The sequence below is a fragment of the Triplophysa rosa genome, linkage group LG16, assembly GCF_024868665.1.
Source record: "Triplophysa rosa linkage group LG16, Trosa_1v2, whole genome shotgun sequence".
Lineage (NCBI taxonomy): Eukaryota > Metazoa > Chordata > Actinopteri > Cypriniformes > Nemacheilidae > Triplophysa > Triplophysa rosa.
Genome location: NC_079905.1, coordinates 4,686,204 through 4,704,658, shown reverse-complemented (window position 1 = coordinate 4,704,658; position 18,455 = coordinate 4,686,204). Strand labels below are relative to the sequence as shown.

General features: G+C 39.0%; 2 protein-coding genes across 2 annotated transcripts; both read right to left on the bottom strand.

Annotated features, from left to right (window-relative positions):
• Positions 1-1,054: 1,054 nt before the first annotated feature.
• Positions 1,055-5,792, bottom strand: ndufv1 (NADH:ubiquinone oxidoreductase core subunit V1). The gene is made up of 11 exons (XM_057355615.1): positions 5,704-5,792; positions 4,588-4,764; positions 4,432-4,514; positions 4,129-4,299; positions 3,868-4,051; positions 3,591-3,780; positions 3,259-3,471; positions 3,009-3,175; positions 1,846-1,927; positions 1,530-1,675; positions 1,055-1,415 (listed from the first exon to the last, which is right to left on the bottom strand). Exons 2-11 carry the CDS (start codon positions 4,756-4,758, stop codon positions 1,338-1,340), a joined length of 1,485 nt encoding a protein of 494 aa, XP_057211598.1. The 5' UTR covers positions 4,759-4,764; positions 5,704-5,792; the 3' UTR covers positions 1,055-1,337.
• Positions 5,793-9,726: 3,934 nt separating this feature from the next.
• hcn3 (hyperpolarization activated cyclic nucleotide-gated potassium channel 3) lies at positions 9,727-18,048 on the bottom strand. Its single transcript, XM_057354820.1, has 8 exons — positions 17,523-18,048; positions 16,649-17,200; positions 13,456-13,888; positions 13,138-13,299; positions 12,748-12,966; positions 12,507-12,653; positions 11,631-11,871; positions 9,727-11,410 (listed from the first exon to the last, which is right to left on the bottom strand). Exons 2-8 carry the CDS (start codon positions 17,149-17,151, stop codon positions 11,196-11,198), a joined length of 1,920 nt encoding a protein of 639 aa, XP_057210803.1. The 5' UTR covers positions 17,152-17,200; positions 17,523-18,048; the 3' UTR covers positions 9,727-11,195.
• Between the last annotated feature and the right edge of the window lie 407 nt (positions 18,049-18,455).

Here is an 18,455-nt window from a genome sequence, read left to right as displayed (position 1 = left end):
TTGTTTGTTAAAAACACGATAACGTGATAAAAAACATGATTTTTGAAAAAGTTTGAAAACGGATTTCCGGAAAAAAACTCTTAATTTGAGTTCTCGTCGAATGCCCTAATTTCAGGCCCTAAGGTCACAGCGCGTCCATGAACCGCTCATCTGTCGTGCTCATTTTTGGTAGCACCGTCCAATCAAGACTCGCGTCGTTGCCAGAATTCTACCATCAATTAGACCACAAATTGACCAATGAGATACAGCAGTGACCTTGATACAACTAAGTAACGTTAATTTCCATCCAAGTTAATATTGCTTGTTTAGCAGGTGTTTATGATGAACATTTGATACACTGTTACTGTTTAGATATTATACTGTCTTTTGTATTGTGAAAGTGGAGGAGAGGCTAGTAGCATACAAATGCAATTCTGAAGGCTTCAATAAAATCATTTTTGTAAACATGCTACCATGTACTTAAAAAAAACTAATGTTTTAATTAAAAATTATTTTGAAATAGGTGACATGGACTGGATTAAAGCATAAAGCAGGCGATACGCATTTAAATGACTTCAAAGGACTGAAAAAGTATCATCAATATAGGTTTATATGGCTTAAAGAGCAATTAAAGAACATTAAACGTTAACAATAAACATCGTCTGTGCTTTAAATACAAAAATTCTGATTCTAACATTTCCTTTTTTATAAATACATGGTATCGGAGTATGTTTTGTTGTTGGTTTTTGTTTTAATAGATATGGAGCCTCGGTTTAGGAAGAGATCTGATGGGAATCTAAATATGTGTGACTCTTCAGCTGCTCTAAAAGTGAGGGAGGAGAACAAAAAGAGACAATGTGAAGGCTCCAAGGTGTGACCTCTGAAGGCTCCAAACTGGATTTCATGCTGGCCTAAAAGGTGTATTTTATTGCCCGGATCGTCACCCTGGCACAGTACAGCTCTTCGTGCAGACTCGGAGACCTTATCCCCGGAGAAGGTCTCCGAGTCTGCACGAAGAGCTGTATTTATAAATAACCTTTTCCTTTTAACATTAACGTCAAACGAATTACAGGAACCGTTTTTCAACTGGTTATCTTTATTGTGTTACGCTACAATCCAAACAAAAGTATGATGTTGAGTCTATTACAATAGCTGAATAAATTTAGCCTAAACTATTTCACGGTTCAAAGAACTTTACTGGTGATTTTCATTCCATGCCCCAGATATACACGACAGAGAAACACAAGGTGATGCCAGCTGACTAAAGTTCACAAATCAGTGAGCAAATAACATTATTGGTTTTGCTTAAATAACTTTAAATGATTGGATGATTGACAACGGACGCAGAGATGGGGTCTTCAAGCACGGGCCTGCTGTTCCTGTGTGAAGTCTGCGATTCTGCTCTCCATTAATGGCCGAAAGTGACGAATCAATCCCTGGAGAACAAAGAGAAAAGTTTGATTTAAAACCTTTCAGAAGAATAACATTTGAAAAGATTTTTTAAATATCCAGATACAGTAAAAGTTCTTCTCTTGCACTTCTGGATGTACCTGCACTGGCCATGCAGCTCCATCTCCCAAAGCACAGATGGTGTGGCCCTCAATCTGCTTACTGATTTCCCAGATCATATCAATCTCTGCTGACTGCGCGTCGCCTTTCACAAAGCGCCACATCATCTTATTCATCCAGTCCACTCCTGAGCAACACAAGACGGCACATGGTTCATTTGTGTTCTTATATGTGGTGTGGTTATTCAAGAAGCATATGGTGACCACATTAGGCTGTTTCTGTGTTCTAAAAAGGCAGTTCTTAGGCAGTTCACATCTGCTGGAAATGTAATGTCTCACAGGGATATTAGTTTCTTACCCTCTCTGCAAGGTGTGCACTGTCCACAACTCTCATGCTTGTAGAATTCAATTAAGCGGGCAATAGCTCGGATTACATCAGTCTGTAAAGAAACATGAATTTTTTTAGTCATACAAAACATGTCGTTTTTGTGTATTATTTAGACGCTTTCAGCGGCAACAACAGAAACGGATGTTATGTGGGCCAAACTTCTCCTCCACAAATAACTGTTGAGTAGTTTAATTAAAAACAATTCTTATACAATAAATATTCATATAAATGACATATAAAATACATTGTTATATTATAACCAAGCACAGACTGGAACTATTATTACTTCTATTACCATTATACAAACATTTAACAAAATGTTTAATGCTTTCTCATTTACATTGAATTAATGCAAATAAACCATCCCAAACTTTCAGCAATTCAAAGTTTTTATACCATACATATCTATAAATAAAGATGCAGATAATTTCTAAACATTATAATTGAACTAATTGAAGCGCACTTCATACCTTATTTTTGTAAAATTTTGCGAGAAATGCTAGTTTCATGTCATTTGCCTCCAATATAATATAAGCTGCAATTTTACTATTTTACTATTATTATAGTTTTGTTTTTATAGTATAGTTTGTTTTATTCATATTTTAAATTGGCTTTTATTTTTCGATCTTTAGTTTTTGTGTTAATTCTAGTTAAATGTTTAGCCGTTTTGTTTTATGCTTTTGTCATTTGATTTTTTTATTTGTTTATTTATGATTAATTAATTAATTAATTTTATTAATTTAATTTATTTTGTTTATTATTATATTTGTAGTGCTTTAAACTTATTTCAGTTTATTTCTGAGGTAACATTTACATTTTTCGTTTAGTATAAGTTTTTCCCAATAATATTTAATTTGATTTCAATGAGCAGAAACGTTTTCAAAGGTTTCATTTCAGTAAACTAAAATAGCCTTGTTCCAAACAGAGATGGCAATGGAGAGGCAAAAGTTTCAGATTGCACCTTGAAAACATCATTTCTGCACCAAACCCAATGACAATCTGTTATGAGCAGCCCAACAGGCCCAACAGACATAACATCGACTCAACAGATATTTTATTTTTTAAGTTCTGGGGTGCCACCAGTACTGTCACAAAAATGACAGATTTCACCTTTAATTCACATGGTAACTCACTGATTTATCCATGACAATAAGTGCGGCTGTGCCAAGACCAGTTTGAACTTGAATGAGGGCATCAAAATCCATCATGACATCATCACACACGTGGCGTGGGATCATGGGGGTGGACGACCCACCAGGAATAACACAAAGAAGATTATCCCAACCCCCTCGAACACCACCTACAGAGACAAGATGATTGACTGTTAAATAATCTTATGGAACAAGATCAGATCACGAACAAATATTTCCAGGTCCATTGTACCGGCATGTCTCTCAATAAGTTCCTTAATGGGAATGGACATTTCTTCTTCCACCGTGCAGGGGTTGTTCACATGGCCAGAAATGTTGAAAAGCTTTGTGCCGGAGTTTCTCTCCCGTCCGAAACCAAGAAACCACGTGCCGCCGCGACGGCAGATGGTCGGCGCCACAGCCACCGTCTCGACGTTTGCAACCGTTGTTGGACAACCAAACACACCTGCAACATGAACGTATTTACCATTTGTAATGTATACAACACACAAAAAAAACAAAGTTCAGTAGATAAATACAAACGAGTCCATCTGCGTCTGTTTGTGTCGCCCATGTACGACTTACCCACATCAGCAGGGAAGGGAGGTTTCAGACGGGGTTTCCCCTGTTTGCCTTCAATGGACTCGATGAGAGCTGTCTCCTCTCCGCAGATGTAAGCCCCAGCGCCGCGCATCACAATCACATCAAAGTCATAACCCGAGCCGCACGCGTTTCGGCCAATCAGACCGGCTGCATAAGCCTCATTAATGGCCACCTAAAAGATCCAAAACAAAAACAGTTTTAATAAAGAATTTTATTGCATTGATATACAAGGAATACAAGGAAGTCCTTTCAATCTCACCTGCAGGTTGGACGACTCATTGTAAAACTCTCCACGGATGTAAATATAAGCAGCGCGGGCTCCCATGGCCCTACCGGCCAACAGACAGCCCTCAACGAGCTTGTGAGGATCATGACGCATAATCTCTCTGTCCTTGCAGGTCCCGGGTTCACCCTCATCAGCATTCACCACAAGATATTTAGGCCTGGAGGAATATGACAGCCACGATTCTGAAATTTCTGATGTATTAAACTCAAGGTCTGATTTGGGATGTACTCCTACCTGCCATCGCTGGGCTTGTTCATGAAGCTCCACTTCATCCCAGTCGGGAAGCCAGCACCTCCTCTGCCACGGAGGCCGGACACCTTGATCTCGTTCAGGATCCAGTCCACTCCTTTATCCAAAATCTCCTTTGTCTTGTACCAGTCGCCTCTCTTCAGGGCACCCTTCAGCCTGAAATACAAGGCGTCGTGCGTTTTAAAAATCCAGTGTTTTGGGATCACGTCTATTTCTAAAACAAATATTGCTTCAAAAAATGAAAAATAGCTATTACATGTTATTTGATCAAATTCAATGTGATTCTACCTCCAGTCATGTCGTCCATACAGGTTAGTGAATATTCTGTCCTGATCAGCAAGAGGACCAAATTTGGTCTTCTTTGGTTTGTCCTGCATGACACAAACTGATTATATAAACTGATCCAATTGATCATCATATGCACAGCTTTATGGGAACAGTTACCTGCTGAGCGGTGCTGTTGTATCGCACCAGTGTCATGGAGTTTGGGGAACAGGCAGGGGTGGAGACAACAGGGGCACGTGATGCACCAGCTGCTGTCATGGCAACCGGGGCCCGTGAAGCCCCAGTGCTGAGCACCCTACTGAGAGCAGGACAGCCGAGACAGGACAGCATCCTTATCTGAAAAATGGATAACACATTGAAAGTGATTTTTTGTTACTGTAACTCAATTGGTAGAGAGTCGCACTAGCAATGCAAAGGTTGTGGGTTAGATTTCCAGGGAGCACACATAAAAAAGTAACTAAATCCAATACAATCAAAAAAGTATTTTTAGAATAAAAATAAAAAGCAGATAAATGCAACAAATGCAAAACGTAATTTCTCATTTTATGTAAATGTTGAAGGTCAGACGTGAAATTGTGTAAAAGGAATTTCGTAAACAAGGTTGTACCACGTGGTATACTGTTTAATAACAACTCACCATACACTTTTCAAAACCATTTTTAAATGCACTTTTTGTAAACAAAACATCTATTGAAGTTATATTTTCAATGAAACGATATCCATTTTCGAACATGAGGGTTTGCAAATACAACGTTTTTTCCAGCAATTACATTAAGGATCTCTATGCACATGATAGATAAACCTCAAGATTTCACACTGAAAAAAGACATTTTTTTGGAGAACAGAGTACTTAAGTAGGTCAAGTCCTTAAAATGCAACCAAGTATGTTGCGTTCTATAAAGTGAACTTAACTTAAGATAAGAGACAGACAACAGTGTAACGTTAACTACGATGAAGAGTTTATAGCAGCAAACAAAGTCACATTTACGTAGAAATACGGAGCTGAAACGACACAATATTACAAAATCACACAAGCTAACGTTAAAATATTTATAAAATGTTGCTAAGGAAACATTATGTTAAATCTGCGAAAATGCACTCGTCCCGCAGTGACCTCCACATTGACTCGCTTTGACATTTGAGGGATTTTTCGACAATGCACGACGTTTGTATTTGGATTCAATTACACAAGCAATTCAGTGAAAATAGTCTATAGAAATAATCAGCCCAACACCTTGATTTTAACACAGCAGAAAGACATGAAGTGCTGCTTACCTTCGTGATCTCCCCGGATCTGTGCTTATACAATTTAGAGAGGAAGGAGTATACGAGCCGACCCGGATGTGATAACGGCCTTGAGCGGATGGGGGCGCTGTTGAGCAGGTCTGTTAACTAACTCAACCATTCAATCTGATCTTGATTTCTTAATACCCTGCTAAAAAACTATGAAAACATCATTCCAATAAAAACCTTTTGAAAAAAAGGGATATTCTAATGGATTTAATATAATAATATATAATAATAATATTTAATATAATGGCTATTGTATTGGCTTTAAATGGATACTAAAACTAGAACACACTACTACATCTTTGTATTGTTTGGATGGTAAAAATGTGAGAGTTCATAATACTATTTACTCAACTCAACTCAACTTTATTTATATAGCGCTTTTTACAATTTTCATTGTTACAAAGCAGCTGTACATAAGACATATTGACTATAAGCAAAACAATTAAAGTTATACCTGTAAAAACAAGAAAAAGGTGAAAACACAGAAGACAGACATACCCACATACAAATCACTCCACACACACAATATGCACACGTACTTACACACACACACGGACGCGCATGCACGCACACACACAGACAAGCACGCGCACACACACACACAAGCACGCACGTGTCTGGTTTACTATCCCCGTGGGGACAGTCCATAGGCGTAATGTTTTTTATACTGTACAAACTGTATATTCTATCCCCTATCCCTAACCCTATCCCTAAACCTAAAGATCATAGAACACTTTTTGCATTTTTAGATTTTTTTAAAATATTGTTCTGTACAATTTATTAGCTTTTTTGCCCACACAGACACGCATGCACACACACAGACACGCACCCACAGTGAAAGCACACATTTAAGATAAAGGAGAGAGAAACACAGGTCAAATATTAAACAGACTATAAATTCCTGTATTAATTAAGTAAAACTTTAAAATTCTAAAGCAGCCCCCCCGACCAGGCAAACAGTGCAAAACAGTATGCAAACCTCAGGAGAACCCAGGCCCAACCAGGGGGTTCCAGTTCCCCTCTGGCAAAAGCTGCTGCCTCTGAACAAGCTGGACAGTGCTTGCACAACAAGGCTAAATAAAAATAAATAAACTTACTAATAAGGTAAATTATAGATTTAAGATTATCATTAAAAATCGAATAGCATTTGAAATTTTGTAGTGAAGACGTGTCGCCGCATCCTTCGTTATCCAGCTCTATCATCTCAGCTCTTGTCAGGTCGCCGCTTCCCATTCTCCGCTCTACCATCAGGTCTGGGCATGAACTGCATCCTGCTCGCTGTGGTAACCTTGGAACAATGAGACAAGACTGGCTGAGAGTAGAGTACTGTTCTGCACTCTTTGATGCAACAAGTACATCAGTTGTGTTTTTGGTTCCGGTTGATCTAACTAATGCAGCCTAAACCCTCAGAGGATTTATATTATGGAAGTGTAGTGTATGCAAGATTAAAAAGATGCGTCTTTAGTCTAGATTTAAACTGACAGAGTGTGTCTGCTTCCCGGACAGTGCAGGGAAGACTATTCCAAAGTTTAAGTGTAAGACTAAGTTTAGGCGCTAGATAGGAGAAGGATCTACCACCTGCACTTGATTTTGAAATTCTAGGTATTACCAACTGACAGGACGTCTGAGAGCGTAATGCACGTGAAGGACTGTAATACAAAAGGAGTTCATTCAAGTATTGAGGAGCTAAACCATGTAGGGCTTTATAGGTAATAAGCAAGATTTTAAAGTTAATGCGATGCTTTATAGGTAACCAGTGCAAGGTTGACAGAACCGGGCTAATATGTTCATACTTTTTTGTACGTGTAAGAACTCGAGCTGCCGCGTTTTGGACCAATTGGAGTTTTTGTAATAAGACAGCAGGGCAACCACCTAACAGTGCATTACAGTAATCTAGTCTTGATGTCATGAATGCATAAATTAACTTCTCTGCATCTGACATTGACAGCATATGACGTAGTTTAGATATATTCTTAAGATGGAAAAACGCAATTTTACAGGTGTTGGCGACGTGGCTCTCAAATGACAGATTACTATCGAATAGAACGCCAAGATTCTTAGCTGACGACAAGGGTTTTATGGAACATCCGTCAATAGTTAAACAGTATTCTTGGTTGTTACGTATAGCAGTTTTCGGTTCAATAAGTAACACTTCTGTTTTGTCCGAGTTCAGTAATAAAAAGTTGTTACTCATCCAGTTTTTTTTATATCACCTATGCATTCCATTATTCGATGGAACTGCTGTGTTTCATGAGGCTTTGAGGAAATATAAAGTTGAGTATCATCAGCATAACAGTGAAAGCTAACTCCGTGTCGCTTTATTATATCTCCTAGAGGTAGCATGTATAATGCGAAGAGCAGAGGCCCTAAGACTGAGCCCTGTGGTACACCGTACTGGACTTGCGATTTGCGTGACACCTCATTGTTTATTGCTACAAATTGAAAATGGTCGGATAAATAAGATTTAAACCATTTCAAAGCTATTCATTTAATGCCGACTTCATTTTCGAGTCTATGTAGGAGTGTGCTGTGGTCAATGGTATCAAATGCAGCACTAAGGTCTAGCAGCAACAATAACGAGATACAACATCGGTCAGACGCCAATAGCAGATCATTTGTAACTCTGATCAAGCAGTCTCTGTACTGTGACAGGCTCTAAATCCAAACTGGAATTCTTCATTGATGTCATTCCTTTGGAGGAAGGAGCATAATTGAGGTGAAACTACTTTTTCCAGAACTTAAGATATGAAAGGTAGATTCGATATAGGCCTGTAGTTCCCTAGTTCTCTAGGGTCGAGTTGGGGTTTTTTGACAAGGGGCCTTATAACAGCCACCTTATATGCTTTAGGCACATGTCCTAATGTCAGAGATGAGTTAATAATACCAAGAATAGGATCTATAATTTCTGGGAGCATCTCTTTCAGTAGATTTGTAGGTATAAGGTCTAGCATGCATGTTGTTGACTTAGATGATCTAATGATTTTAGACAGCTCATCGTGATCTACGGTATAAAATAATTGCATTTTCTCCTTAGGGGCGCTGTATTTAGTTTGTTCAGCGGGTTTCACTTCTGATTGCATTGTTATAATTTTTTAAAAAGAAATGTCTTCACTCTGCGAAGGATTTTAACATCGTCCACATTTATACCGTAAGACAGTATTAAATCTAAAGTATGATTACGAAGGTGAGTGGGTCCAGACCAGTGTTGGGTAAGTTACTCAGAAAAGTAATTAATTACTAGTTACTAATTACATATTCAATAGTGTAATTAGATTACTGTATAAATTACTCTCTCCAAAAAGTATTTAGTTACTTATTACTAATTACTTTCTATATCCTACATCAACCTTGATTAGTTAAGTGATTGAAGGATAGACATGAAACGGCTTATTTAATTCATTCAAATAAATAATATTAAACTACATAAAGTAGTATTATTAACTGACCAAAGTATTACAAATGTGAGAATTATACATTAAAGCACGGATTTTAAAGTTAGACTTTGAATTTTGATGTCAATTCCGCTATTGCACACACATATTACACAAAGTATTTAGTTTAATTACATCAGAAGTAACTGTAATTAAATTACAGAAAAAATAAGAGTAATCCCTTACTTTACTTTTTCAAGGGAAAAGTAATTCAATTACAGTAACTAATTACTTAGTAACTAGTTACACCCAACACTGGTCCAGACACATGTTGACTAGCGCCCATGGAGTTAAGAGTGTCTTTGAAAGCCGTTCTTAAGGCATCTGTATCGTTATCTACATGGATGTTACAGTCACCGTATTGCAAGTCATTTACAATACAAACTTTTTTCTTTTTTCAATTTTGACATTTTCTGGTTTATGTAAAATGTCATTATATTGGCATATGACCTACCTGACCAATCAACATTGTATTATTTATTTGGCCATCTTACAAAATTATGTGTACAATGTATATGTTTAGTGCATAATATCACAACACAAGACTATTTAGTTTGAAGTTTAGTTTTATTTAGTATGAAAAGCAATTCAATAAATTGTTCTTTCAGGCAAATAATAAAGCAGTTGTTGTGTAAGTGGTCACATGAAGCATACAGAATGTGAACTGAACTCTACCACACTGTTATGTACAACCATATACAGTGACAGCATGCTACAGTTAATATTATTGCATAATTTAGAATAAGATGTTCTAGTAAGAATAAAATCTTTGTGGCCACCTAGTGGTAACAATTTCACTATACAGGTGACAACAGACACGTAAAAAGTGCAGTGCAGTTACTCCATCTCTGTGAACTGTTGCTACCTGTGAACAACAGGATTACAATATTATAGTTGAATTTAACATTTACATTCAGACAATTTACAAAACAAAACAAAACAAAAATGCGTGTTACATTTCCAATCACATCCGTTTACATATACATTGTGCTTTTAATCCCAACTACTTTGTAATACTCAACATGCATCCCATTATTATAATTATTATTATGTATGTAGGGCAACAACATGGATAACAAAAATGATTTAAAAAAAATAGTTCTTGATCGAACGTATTTTCCTTAAAAGTACAACAGAAGGCTTTTTCCATGAGGACTGATTGTGACCTACGAGTCGGGGCAGACTGAAATGAGTTTAATCTGTGATTATGTGAGTCATGTTGTTTAATACTTATTTCAAGACGACACTGGGCAGACTGTCCCAGCTTAGTAAGGCCTTTTCATAATATAATTCTTACATTATTCATAAGTGCTCAATCAGGATAGCAGTTACACACCTGTCACCTCACTATGAGATCTCATGAGAATATCTCATGTCTTATCATCTTGATGTGATTATTTGGTTACGTCCACCAGGCATTAATCTAAAGACGTATGACCAGCAATATGACAATCATCCAGAACTGAACACTGTTTTAGTCTGGTGGCTGTTTTATTCTGATGCATTGATCAGTTGAAGGGCTATGGGTCATTTTGCTCAATGCAAATTTGTTAAGGGGGAAAATTATCAGGGCTAACCGACCAAAAATACGATTACTTTAAGCTATTGCTGGGTTAAAGAGTAAATAAATTCATTTACATTGCATGATTCCTGAGCATGTTGCATGTCTACGACTCATTTAGTCTCATAATAGATTTCTGCATAGATATTTTACCACGTTGAACAAAGTCTCTGCTAGCTCATTACCTGAAGGAAAAGTATTTAATGGATCCAGCAGCTCTAGAATCACCAACTAGGCATCATTAAAACTAAAAGCCTGCTTAAATGTATATTCCTAGACATGAAATTATTAAGATTATAAAAATAATTCAATTATATAAATGACACCATACTGCAACTGTACAACGTCATTAATGTCAAGGCATCACAAATATGTTTACATGAACACTTTTCTCCGCGTCGATCTACGTTAATCTTGTCTGTTAGATCTCTGGTAAGTGAAGGGTCACGGAGGTGAACGAAAGGGATCATGCAAAGAATATGTCAGTCTCCGTCGTCCTCCGTGGCTTTGGGAGAGTTCACAAAACCATTTCCTTCTCGGACCAGGCAGTCCAAGGCCACACTCTCGAATGCTCTCCTCATTAATGGATGCTCCTCCAAAACCTCATTAAAGCTGTCCACACTGAGAGAATAAAGTCTGCAGTAGGTCTCAGCTCTGACGCTCGCTGTACGACGTCCACGGGTCAGCAAACATATCTCTTAAAAACAAAAGAACAGATTTTACATTACATTTAAAAGTCTGGATGTTTATGAGTGCTTAAAGAGGTACTATTATGCCCTTCACAAAGTATGAATGGTTTTTTTTTAATAATTGTCAGTACTTTTTAGATGCAACATTATTAACCATTGAAAAATATAAAGTATCATCATTGCATGAGCAAACTTTACACTACAAGCAATTCATCAGATCACACTCACCCCCGAAGTAACAGCCATCATTAAGTTGCTTCTCTTTACTGTCATGTGTGATCACGCTGACACAGCCATGCTGAATGAAATACATTTTCCGACCGAGCGACCCTTCGCGAATGACCATGTCACCTGGCTGAAAGACCTCGAAGCGTAACTTTGTCAACAGCACCGTGACGAAATGAGGGTCAGCATTCGCGAAAAGCGGCATGTTGGCCACAAGTCCACGGCAGTTATAGTTCACAATGTCCTGCAGGTCAAACACACAATATGAGATGGATTAGGATTAGTGTTACACCATTTTCTAAACGCATCCCATTTAGCATACATTAAGAAATTCAGATTATGAAATGATTGGTACATTGTTCATATTGGGGTTAAAAATGAACAAAAAAAACAGTTATTGAACGAGTACACAAAACATTTGTGTTCAGAACTAATAATAATCATTTATCATTTGAGCTGTTGGGTCGGAATGTTTACCAACACAAAGATAAGTAGGTAAAGTAACCTGCAATTTCATGTTTGAAACAGAGATGGCGATAGAGAGGGAAGTTACAGATTGCAGCTTCAACTATAGGCCTAAGTGAGAGATCATGAAATTCGAGAGATGCACCGATATATTGGCCAATGATCGGTATCGGTCAATAGAGGCGATTTTTCACACTATCGGCAATCGGTTTAGCCTATGTTCAACATTAATAGCCTTGTGATTGGTCCACTGCTGTGAAACCGACTTTGAAGAGATGCTCTGTGCGTAAAAGTTCAAATCTTTCAACTTGACACAGCGTCATGCACGAGACGCAACAAAAAAAGGCAAAACGCGGTCATAACTGTCAAACACATCTATTATCAAAGCAAAGCATGCAGAAGCATATAAAAAACCTCTTTGAGTGGATCGCTGAGCTCTCCGAGAATATTCTCCTCATCAAACATCTTGCCCTGGAAGCGATGCTCGTAATAATCATGAATCCTCTGTCTCATATCAGCAGGCAGCTTCTGGAAGGACATGTACTGCTCCACCTGCTTATACTGCAATAAACAAACAGTACAAAGGTCAACAAAACCAACATCTTATACAGTAGATGTCTACAGAGAATCAGTCAGCAAAGCAGCTAATATAAACCTTCTCCTGGTACTGTCGATGGGAGGCATCCAGTGATTGCACCAGGTTGGTGGCATTGCCCAGGAACATGGCATAACAGGTGGCACCAATGATCATGCTGATCATGGTGAGCCAGACGTCAGTCGGCCCCTCGGGGGCCTGGGCTCCGTACCCAATACACAGCATGTGGCTCATGGCCATAAAGAGGGCATACGAGTACTGGACGTCCCATGTAGAGTTCTGGTAGAGGACAGACTGTTAGTGTCACTTTTTAGATTGTACAGCTATGAAAAGTGGAACGTTGGAGTAATGAGATTAGAACTGACACAGCTCAGATTTAAAGGATTATGGTTTTAGCGCTTCAAGTGCATCGCAGAAACTTTCATCCGCTAACACGTTTCTCTCACATACCACCATGTTGTTTTTGGAGACCCAGCAGTCTGGAGGAAAGTCTTGCAACATGGGCACCATGAACTGAAAGCAGCCGTCCCAATGACACAGTAACAACATCATTCCGATCAGATTCACAATGCGAACCACCGCACTGGCCAGGTCATAGGTCATATGGAATATCTGTAAAAAATCAGTCAGAATTTGCCTCCCTTTTGCCACTGTGCAATATATCATGTCCCTTTAAATGATCTGCTTTACATCCTTTACAATTTCTATATGTATTCGCCTTGATCTTTATTGTTATCTCGTACTCATCTCTAGCTCTTCATCACTCACCTCCTCCCACTGATGAATGTAACGTATAAGTCTTGACAAGCGCAGTAATCGGAGCAGACTGAGGATCTTGGTGAAGCGTACAATGCGCAATGCCCTGGCGGTGCGGTACACCTCCGCCGCCTCGAGCCGAGCTTCTATATCCACAATCAGGAAGATGTAGTCCACCGGGATGGAAGAGATGAGGTCCACCAGAAACCAGCCACGCAGGTAGCGGCGACGGATCACATCCGGATCCAGGATGATCTCGGAGTTGTCCCCTTCCATGATGCCAGTCCTAAAGTTGAAGACGAGGTCCGCTAGGAAGAGAGTGTCGGAGGCCACATTAAAAGTGATCCAGGGCAGCGTGTTCTGATCCTCGAAGAAGGTGATGCCCCATGGCAGAATGATAAGATTGCCCATCATCAGGCAAAGCATCACCAAGTCCCAATAAAACCTGTTGGGAAATCATTTTAGAAGGATCAATGAACACATTCTGATTAGGCGTGTCACAATATAACAGTATTGACAAAAATGAGGATTTAAAAAAAAAACATGATTATTGACATTGTGTTAATACTACACATACTGTATGATTTAAATTTTGTCTTGGTTACAAACTGACGTTCAACCAACATAAACAAAGTACATAAAGTAACCTTCAGCTTTTAAACAGAGATGGCGATAGAGAGTCTTATAATGTAAAAAACAGACTAAACCATCTTAATTTTGCTAGTGGTTTAAAGATCTAGACTGGGAAGCCAATGGTTGCAGGTTTGAAGATTTCAAGAGACAGTCTTTAAGATACCACCATTTTTGTCTTTGAGAAAGTTACGTCACAGTCACTCTGGGGTGATCAACTGTGTAATTTAACAAGCCGCCGTCCAATAGCAACTCCAGACGTGCGCTGATGAATAAAAGATTGTTTTCTGAGAAACATACGTGACTCTGTAAAGCACACCTGGTAATGTATGTCGCACATTTAAATCTTCACCAACATAAAGTTTCATTTCGTCGTTAGTTACAGTATTCCATGACCATTCACGTCAAACAACTCCATGTTCACAGAGAATGCAATTACTGAAGTGGTAACAGAGAATTTTAAATGTACTGTATGCGACTTTTTCAACTGGACACAGTATCTTCAGGGCAGCAAGCGAGGTACATGCGCTCGCCGGTTTGAGGTTTCCACATGCGATCATATGTTCCAAAGCGAGCGTCAGTCAACGTGAGGTGTCTGGTGACCTTTGACCTACTACGAGAATAGCTTCTATATGAACTTACAAGCCAATTACTTTTTTATATGTTTCGCCTGCCATTTGACCCCTAGGAAGGCCAATTACATTTCAAAGATTACAGGTTGCACAGACAACCAGTGTCAGACAGTGTCTCCTAATGCTGTGAAAGCCTTCAGTTTTGCAATGTCACTTCCCAACCATCTATGGTTGCACAGCATAACACATAATGATCATGATCATTGCTTTCACTAAAGACTGCACCGAAACGAAAATTCTTGATGTGAAACACTTGGCCGAAGGCCGAATAATACCGAACACCGAACATGGTTTTTTACATTTCTTCTATTTATTAAGCCATTGTTTTCACTATTGCACAAACTGAATAGTCAAAATGTGCTTTTTATAATTTGTCTTGCTTTTCAATAAAATACAATACAACTTAATATAAAATTGAGCAAAACAAAGTAAATTCAAACAAAAGATTGAGCCCTCTCCCTTCATGAATAGCCTATATTAATTAGGCCTATAACTGACTGCTAAAAGAATGTAATGTAAGTTACTCTTGTACAACAAAACACTTCATTAAAAACTGTCATTCAACATTAGGCCTATAAGCTAAAAATACTAATAAAAGAAAACTGTTGGATTATTATAGGCTACATTGCAAAAAGTTTTAAAGAAAAAAAAAACATCCAATGCAAGCAATTCTGACTGATGCTGACTGACAACCATTTCAGTTCACGTCTCTCCTCCAAACTCCGCCCACAAAAGCTGACTGTTCTCTCAGAAGGTGCACAGAACATACTTTGACAAGTTGTTTAGTACAGGGAACTGTGTGCACGCGACCACTGTATGATGTCAAAGGATGTCGCGAGCGGCAGGGCTACTGTCAGACAGCCCGCTTCCGTCTGAAGTAAAGTTACCGACCGGTAAAGACGCTTTCATTCGGAAATTTACTTCTGTGCGGCAAGTCCCGTGCTTTCTCTGACACTTTAAAATGCTCCACACACGTGGCAAAATGTTTGCGGCAGTAATAAAGTGCACGCGTGTCTCTCTCTCTCTCTCTCTCTCTGCGTTGGTTGCTGCTTGATCGTATCACGTGTCATGTTCGGTAAAATTTATTCGGCCATTTCACATATTCGGCCGAACACCGAACTTGCGTTTTTTGCTACATTTTCGGTGGCCGAACATTCGGTGCATCCCTACTTTTTAATGACGATTCTACAGACTGAAACAGAGATCCAAATATGTTGGTTTTGGTTTCAGGTCGACTTATGCAAAACAATGACTCCATGCAAACATGACAATCAAATGAACTGCTTTCTCTTCTGTGGCTCTGATGCGGTGTAGAGATTGAGATCCGATTCCAGGTCCCGTCTTGCTTTCCGTTTAATGTCTCTGCATCTTGCTGCTTTCGCTCCGCACTTATTTCAAACAAAAGGACAACATCAACCGGACACGCTGTAACCGAGTGGGTCCGAGCGTCTTTGATGGTCTTTCTGGCTAATGGTAACTCTATAAGGGAAAGGGGTGTAATGGGATGCCTGTATATCATTGTTCTCTGCTGTGGTGATTGAAAGGTTTGTGCTTTAAGGGTCAGATTTTGGGCTCAAGTGTTTGTTGTAGTTATTGATAGCAATGAAACCAATGTGTTTTTACAGCAGTGAAGAATATACAGTGACATTCACTGCTTCAAGGGAAAGTTCACCCAAATTTTTTTTTACTCATCCTCGTGTTATTTTAAAACTGTATGACTTTCTTTCTTCTGCAGAACACAAAAGAATACATTTCTCAAAATACCTTTTTTTGTGTTCCACAGAAGAAAGAATCATATACAGGTTTTGAACGGCATGAGGATGAATAAATGATAAACAATTTTTACTTGAAGGTGAACTATCCCTTTAACTCAATTCCCACCTCTGCAAACAACATCCCTCATACTGCCTAGTCATATTTTCCCCTTCCCTTGCGTCACTCACCTGAAGTCACTATATGGATGTATAATCCACATCCCAAACGCCTTGATCCTTTCCTGCTCGTCTGCTACACCCTTTGCGCTGCCAAACATTCGCAGCGAGAACTTGTTCACCCCTGGCTGCAGCATGGAGCCGAACTGTCTCTGGAGAAACGTGGAGTGGTCGGCGTAGACCCTTTCCTCCGATTTGCACGGCAGAGGGGACCGAGCAGGCCCCGGTGACTCACACATGGATTTGTGGAGGCTGGGTGGAGGGGACGAGGTCACCGTGGTGGTGGATCCATCTAAACGCGCCGTAACCTCAAGAGATTTGGAGGCGGGATGGGTCACAGAGTCTGTTTGGTCCGGGTGATGGTTGACAATGTAAAGCAGCCTTTTGTTCACCTCCTCTCCACCGCGTTCCTCCCGTACGATAGTCTTCGGCGAGGAACGCCAGCTGGATAGGGAGAACCGACCCCTGGTGCTACGTCTGGAGGCACCGTTGGAAGGGTTTCCATCACCATCCATTATTTTGGGCGTGAGGTCAATGCGGTTGTTCAGACGTATTGTCCAGAATCTTAAAAATAGATGAATGAGGACGCCATAATTATTTTCCAAATGAGATTTAATCCTGATGTTGTGTATGTAAAAGCAAAGTATATTTATCATAAAAGTTGCCTTCTGACAAAGTCCAAAGTTTTTACAATACAACGTTAACAATACTCCCTTACGAAAATTAACCATGTTTGTTTTGTGTGGTTTATCGTTTTTAAACCATGGTTAATTTTCGTAAGGGCTTGAAGGGTTACATTTATATGAATAACTTACTTCTTAAGAATATTACATTTTGCTTCCACTTTCAAAAAGCCACTATATGTATGTATTTGTTTAGGCCCTACCATAAGCAAAAGCAAACGGAAATCCCAGAATCCAGCGCGACGTCAAAACGTCCAAGTACAGATGAATCCAGCTGACACCTCCACTGCGCAATTAATCCGCCCTTGTAAAGTTCCTCTGGGAATAAGTGCATTTATTGTCAATAAGATTTCCACTTATCCGCTTCTCGTATATTTAATATGGCACGCGCTGAGAAAACCTCATCGGCAGTACTAGTCCCGTTATAAGAGCACCGCCAAATTAGGCGTCAGTTCTTGCACAAGGAACGAGATAAACCCGCAGGGATCTGAGTATATAATCGGATTCTTTACAGCAGGCGCTGTCCTTATCTCCCTCTCTGCTGACACCTGCGTGTTATCTGTTCCACAAGCCGTCTGTATGAACACAGGTAGGGGAACAGAACGTCACACCTTTGCGGCCCAGCTGGGAGGAAATGGGAGGGGTCAACCTGTGCTGGAGGACACGGAATACGCTGGGGGCGCGCAAGTGTATTTACCTGAGCGCGCTGTGCGTGCGTGCGTCACCGAGTGTGCAGCAGATTGTTGATTCAATCACTTTAAAAACACCAAATCAATCAGAATTTTGTCTTAAGATCTATTTTTTAGAGTTTAGATATGACTTTAGATTTTTTTAGAGACACGATTACGCAAAATGTTTATGGTTCATTATATTAATGTAATTAATATGATCAAATTGACTCAAATATGAAATATATAACACGTTATTTATTTAAGGTGTCATTTATGATTTTTTTGCTACATGAATATGCTACATGTGACCATTTTAACAGTATATGTTTTATGTTGATTGAATAGTTAATATGATCTATTTAACTCAAATATGAATAATTTTAATAAATAGAAATATAATCAATATATATATTTTTTATATAAGTTTTATTTCAGATTTCTTAGGTACATAAATATGCATCATTC

Coding starts and splice junctions, on each gene's coding strand:
- ndufv1 (XM_057355615.1), bottom strand. CDS start 4,758: ATGCTGTCCTGTCTCGGCTGTCCTGCTCTCAGTAGGGTGCTCAGCACT. Junction 4,052..4,128: donor AACAAGCCCAGCGATGGCAG/GTAGGAGTACAT, acceptor ATATTCCTCCAG/GCCTAAATATCTTGTGGTGA. Junction 3,472..3,590: donor TCCCTTCCCTGCTGATGTGG/GTAAGTCGTACA, acceptor TTCATGTTGCAG/GTGTGTTTGGTTGTCCAACA.
- hcn3 (XM_057354820.1), bottom strand. CDS start 17,151: ATGGATGGTGATGGAAACCCTTCCAACGGTGCCTCCAGACGTAGCACC. Junction 13,300..13,455: donor ACATTCATCAGTGGGAGGAG/GTGAGTGATGAA, acceptor GATTTTTTACAG/ATATTCCATATGACCTATGA. Junction 12,967..13,137: donor TCTCCAAAAACAACATGGTG/GTATGTGAGAGA, acceptor GTCCTCTACCAG/AACTCTACATGGGACGTCCA.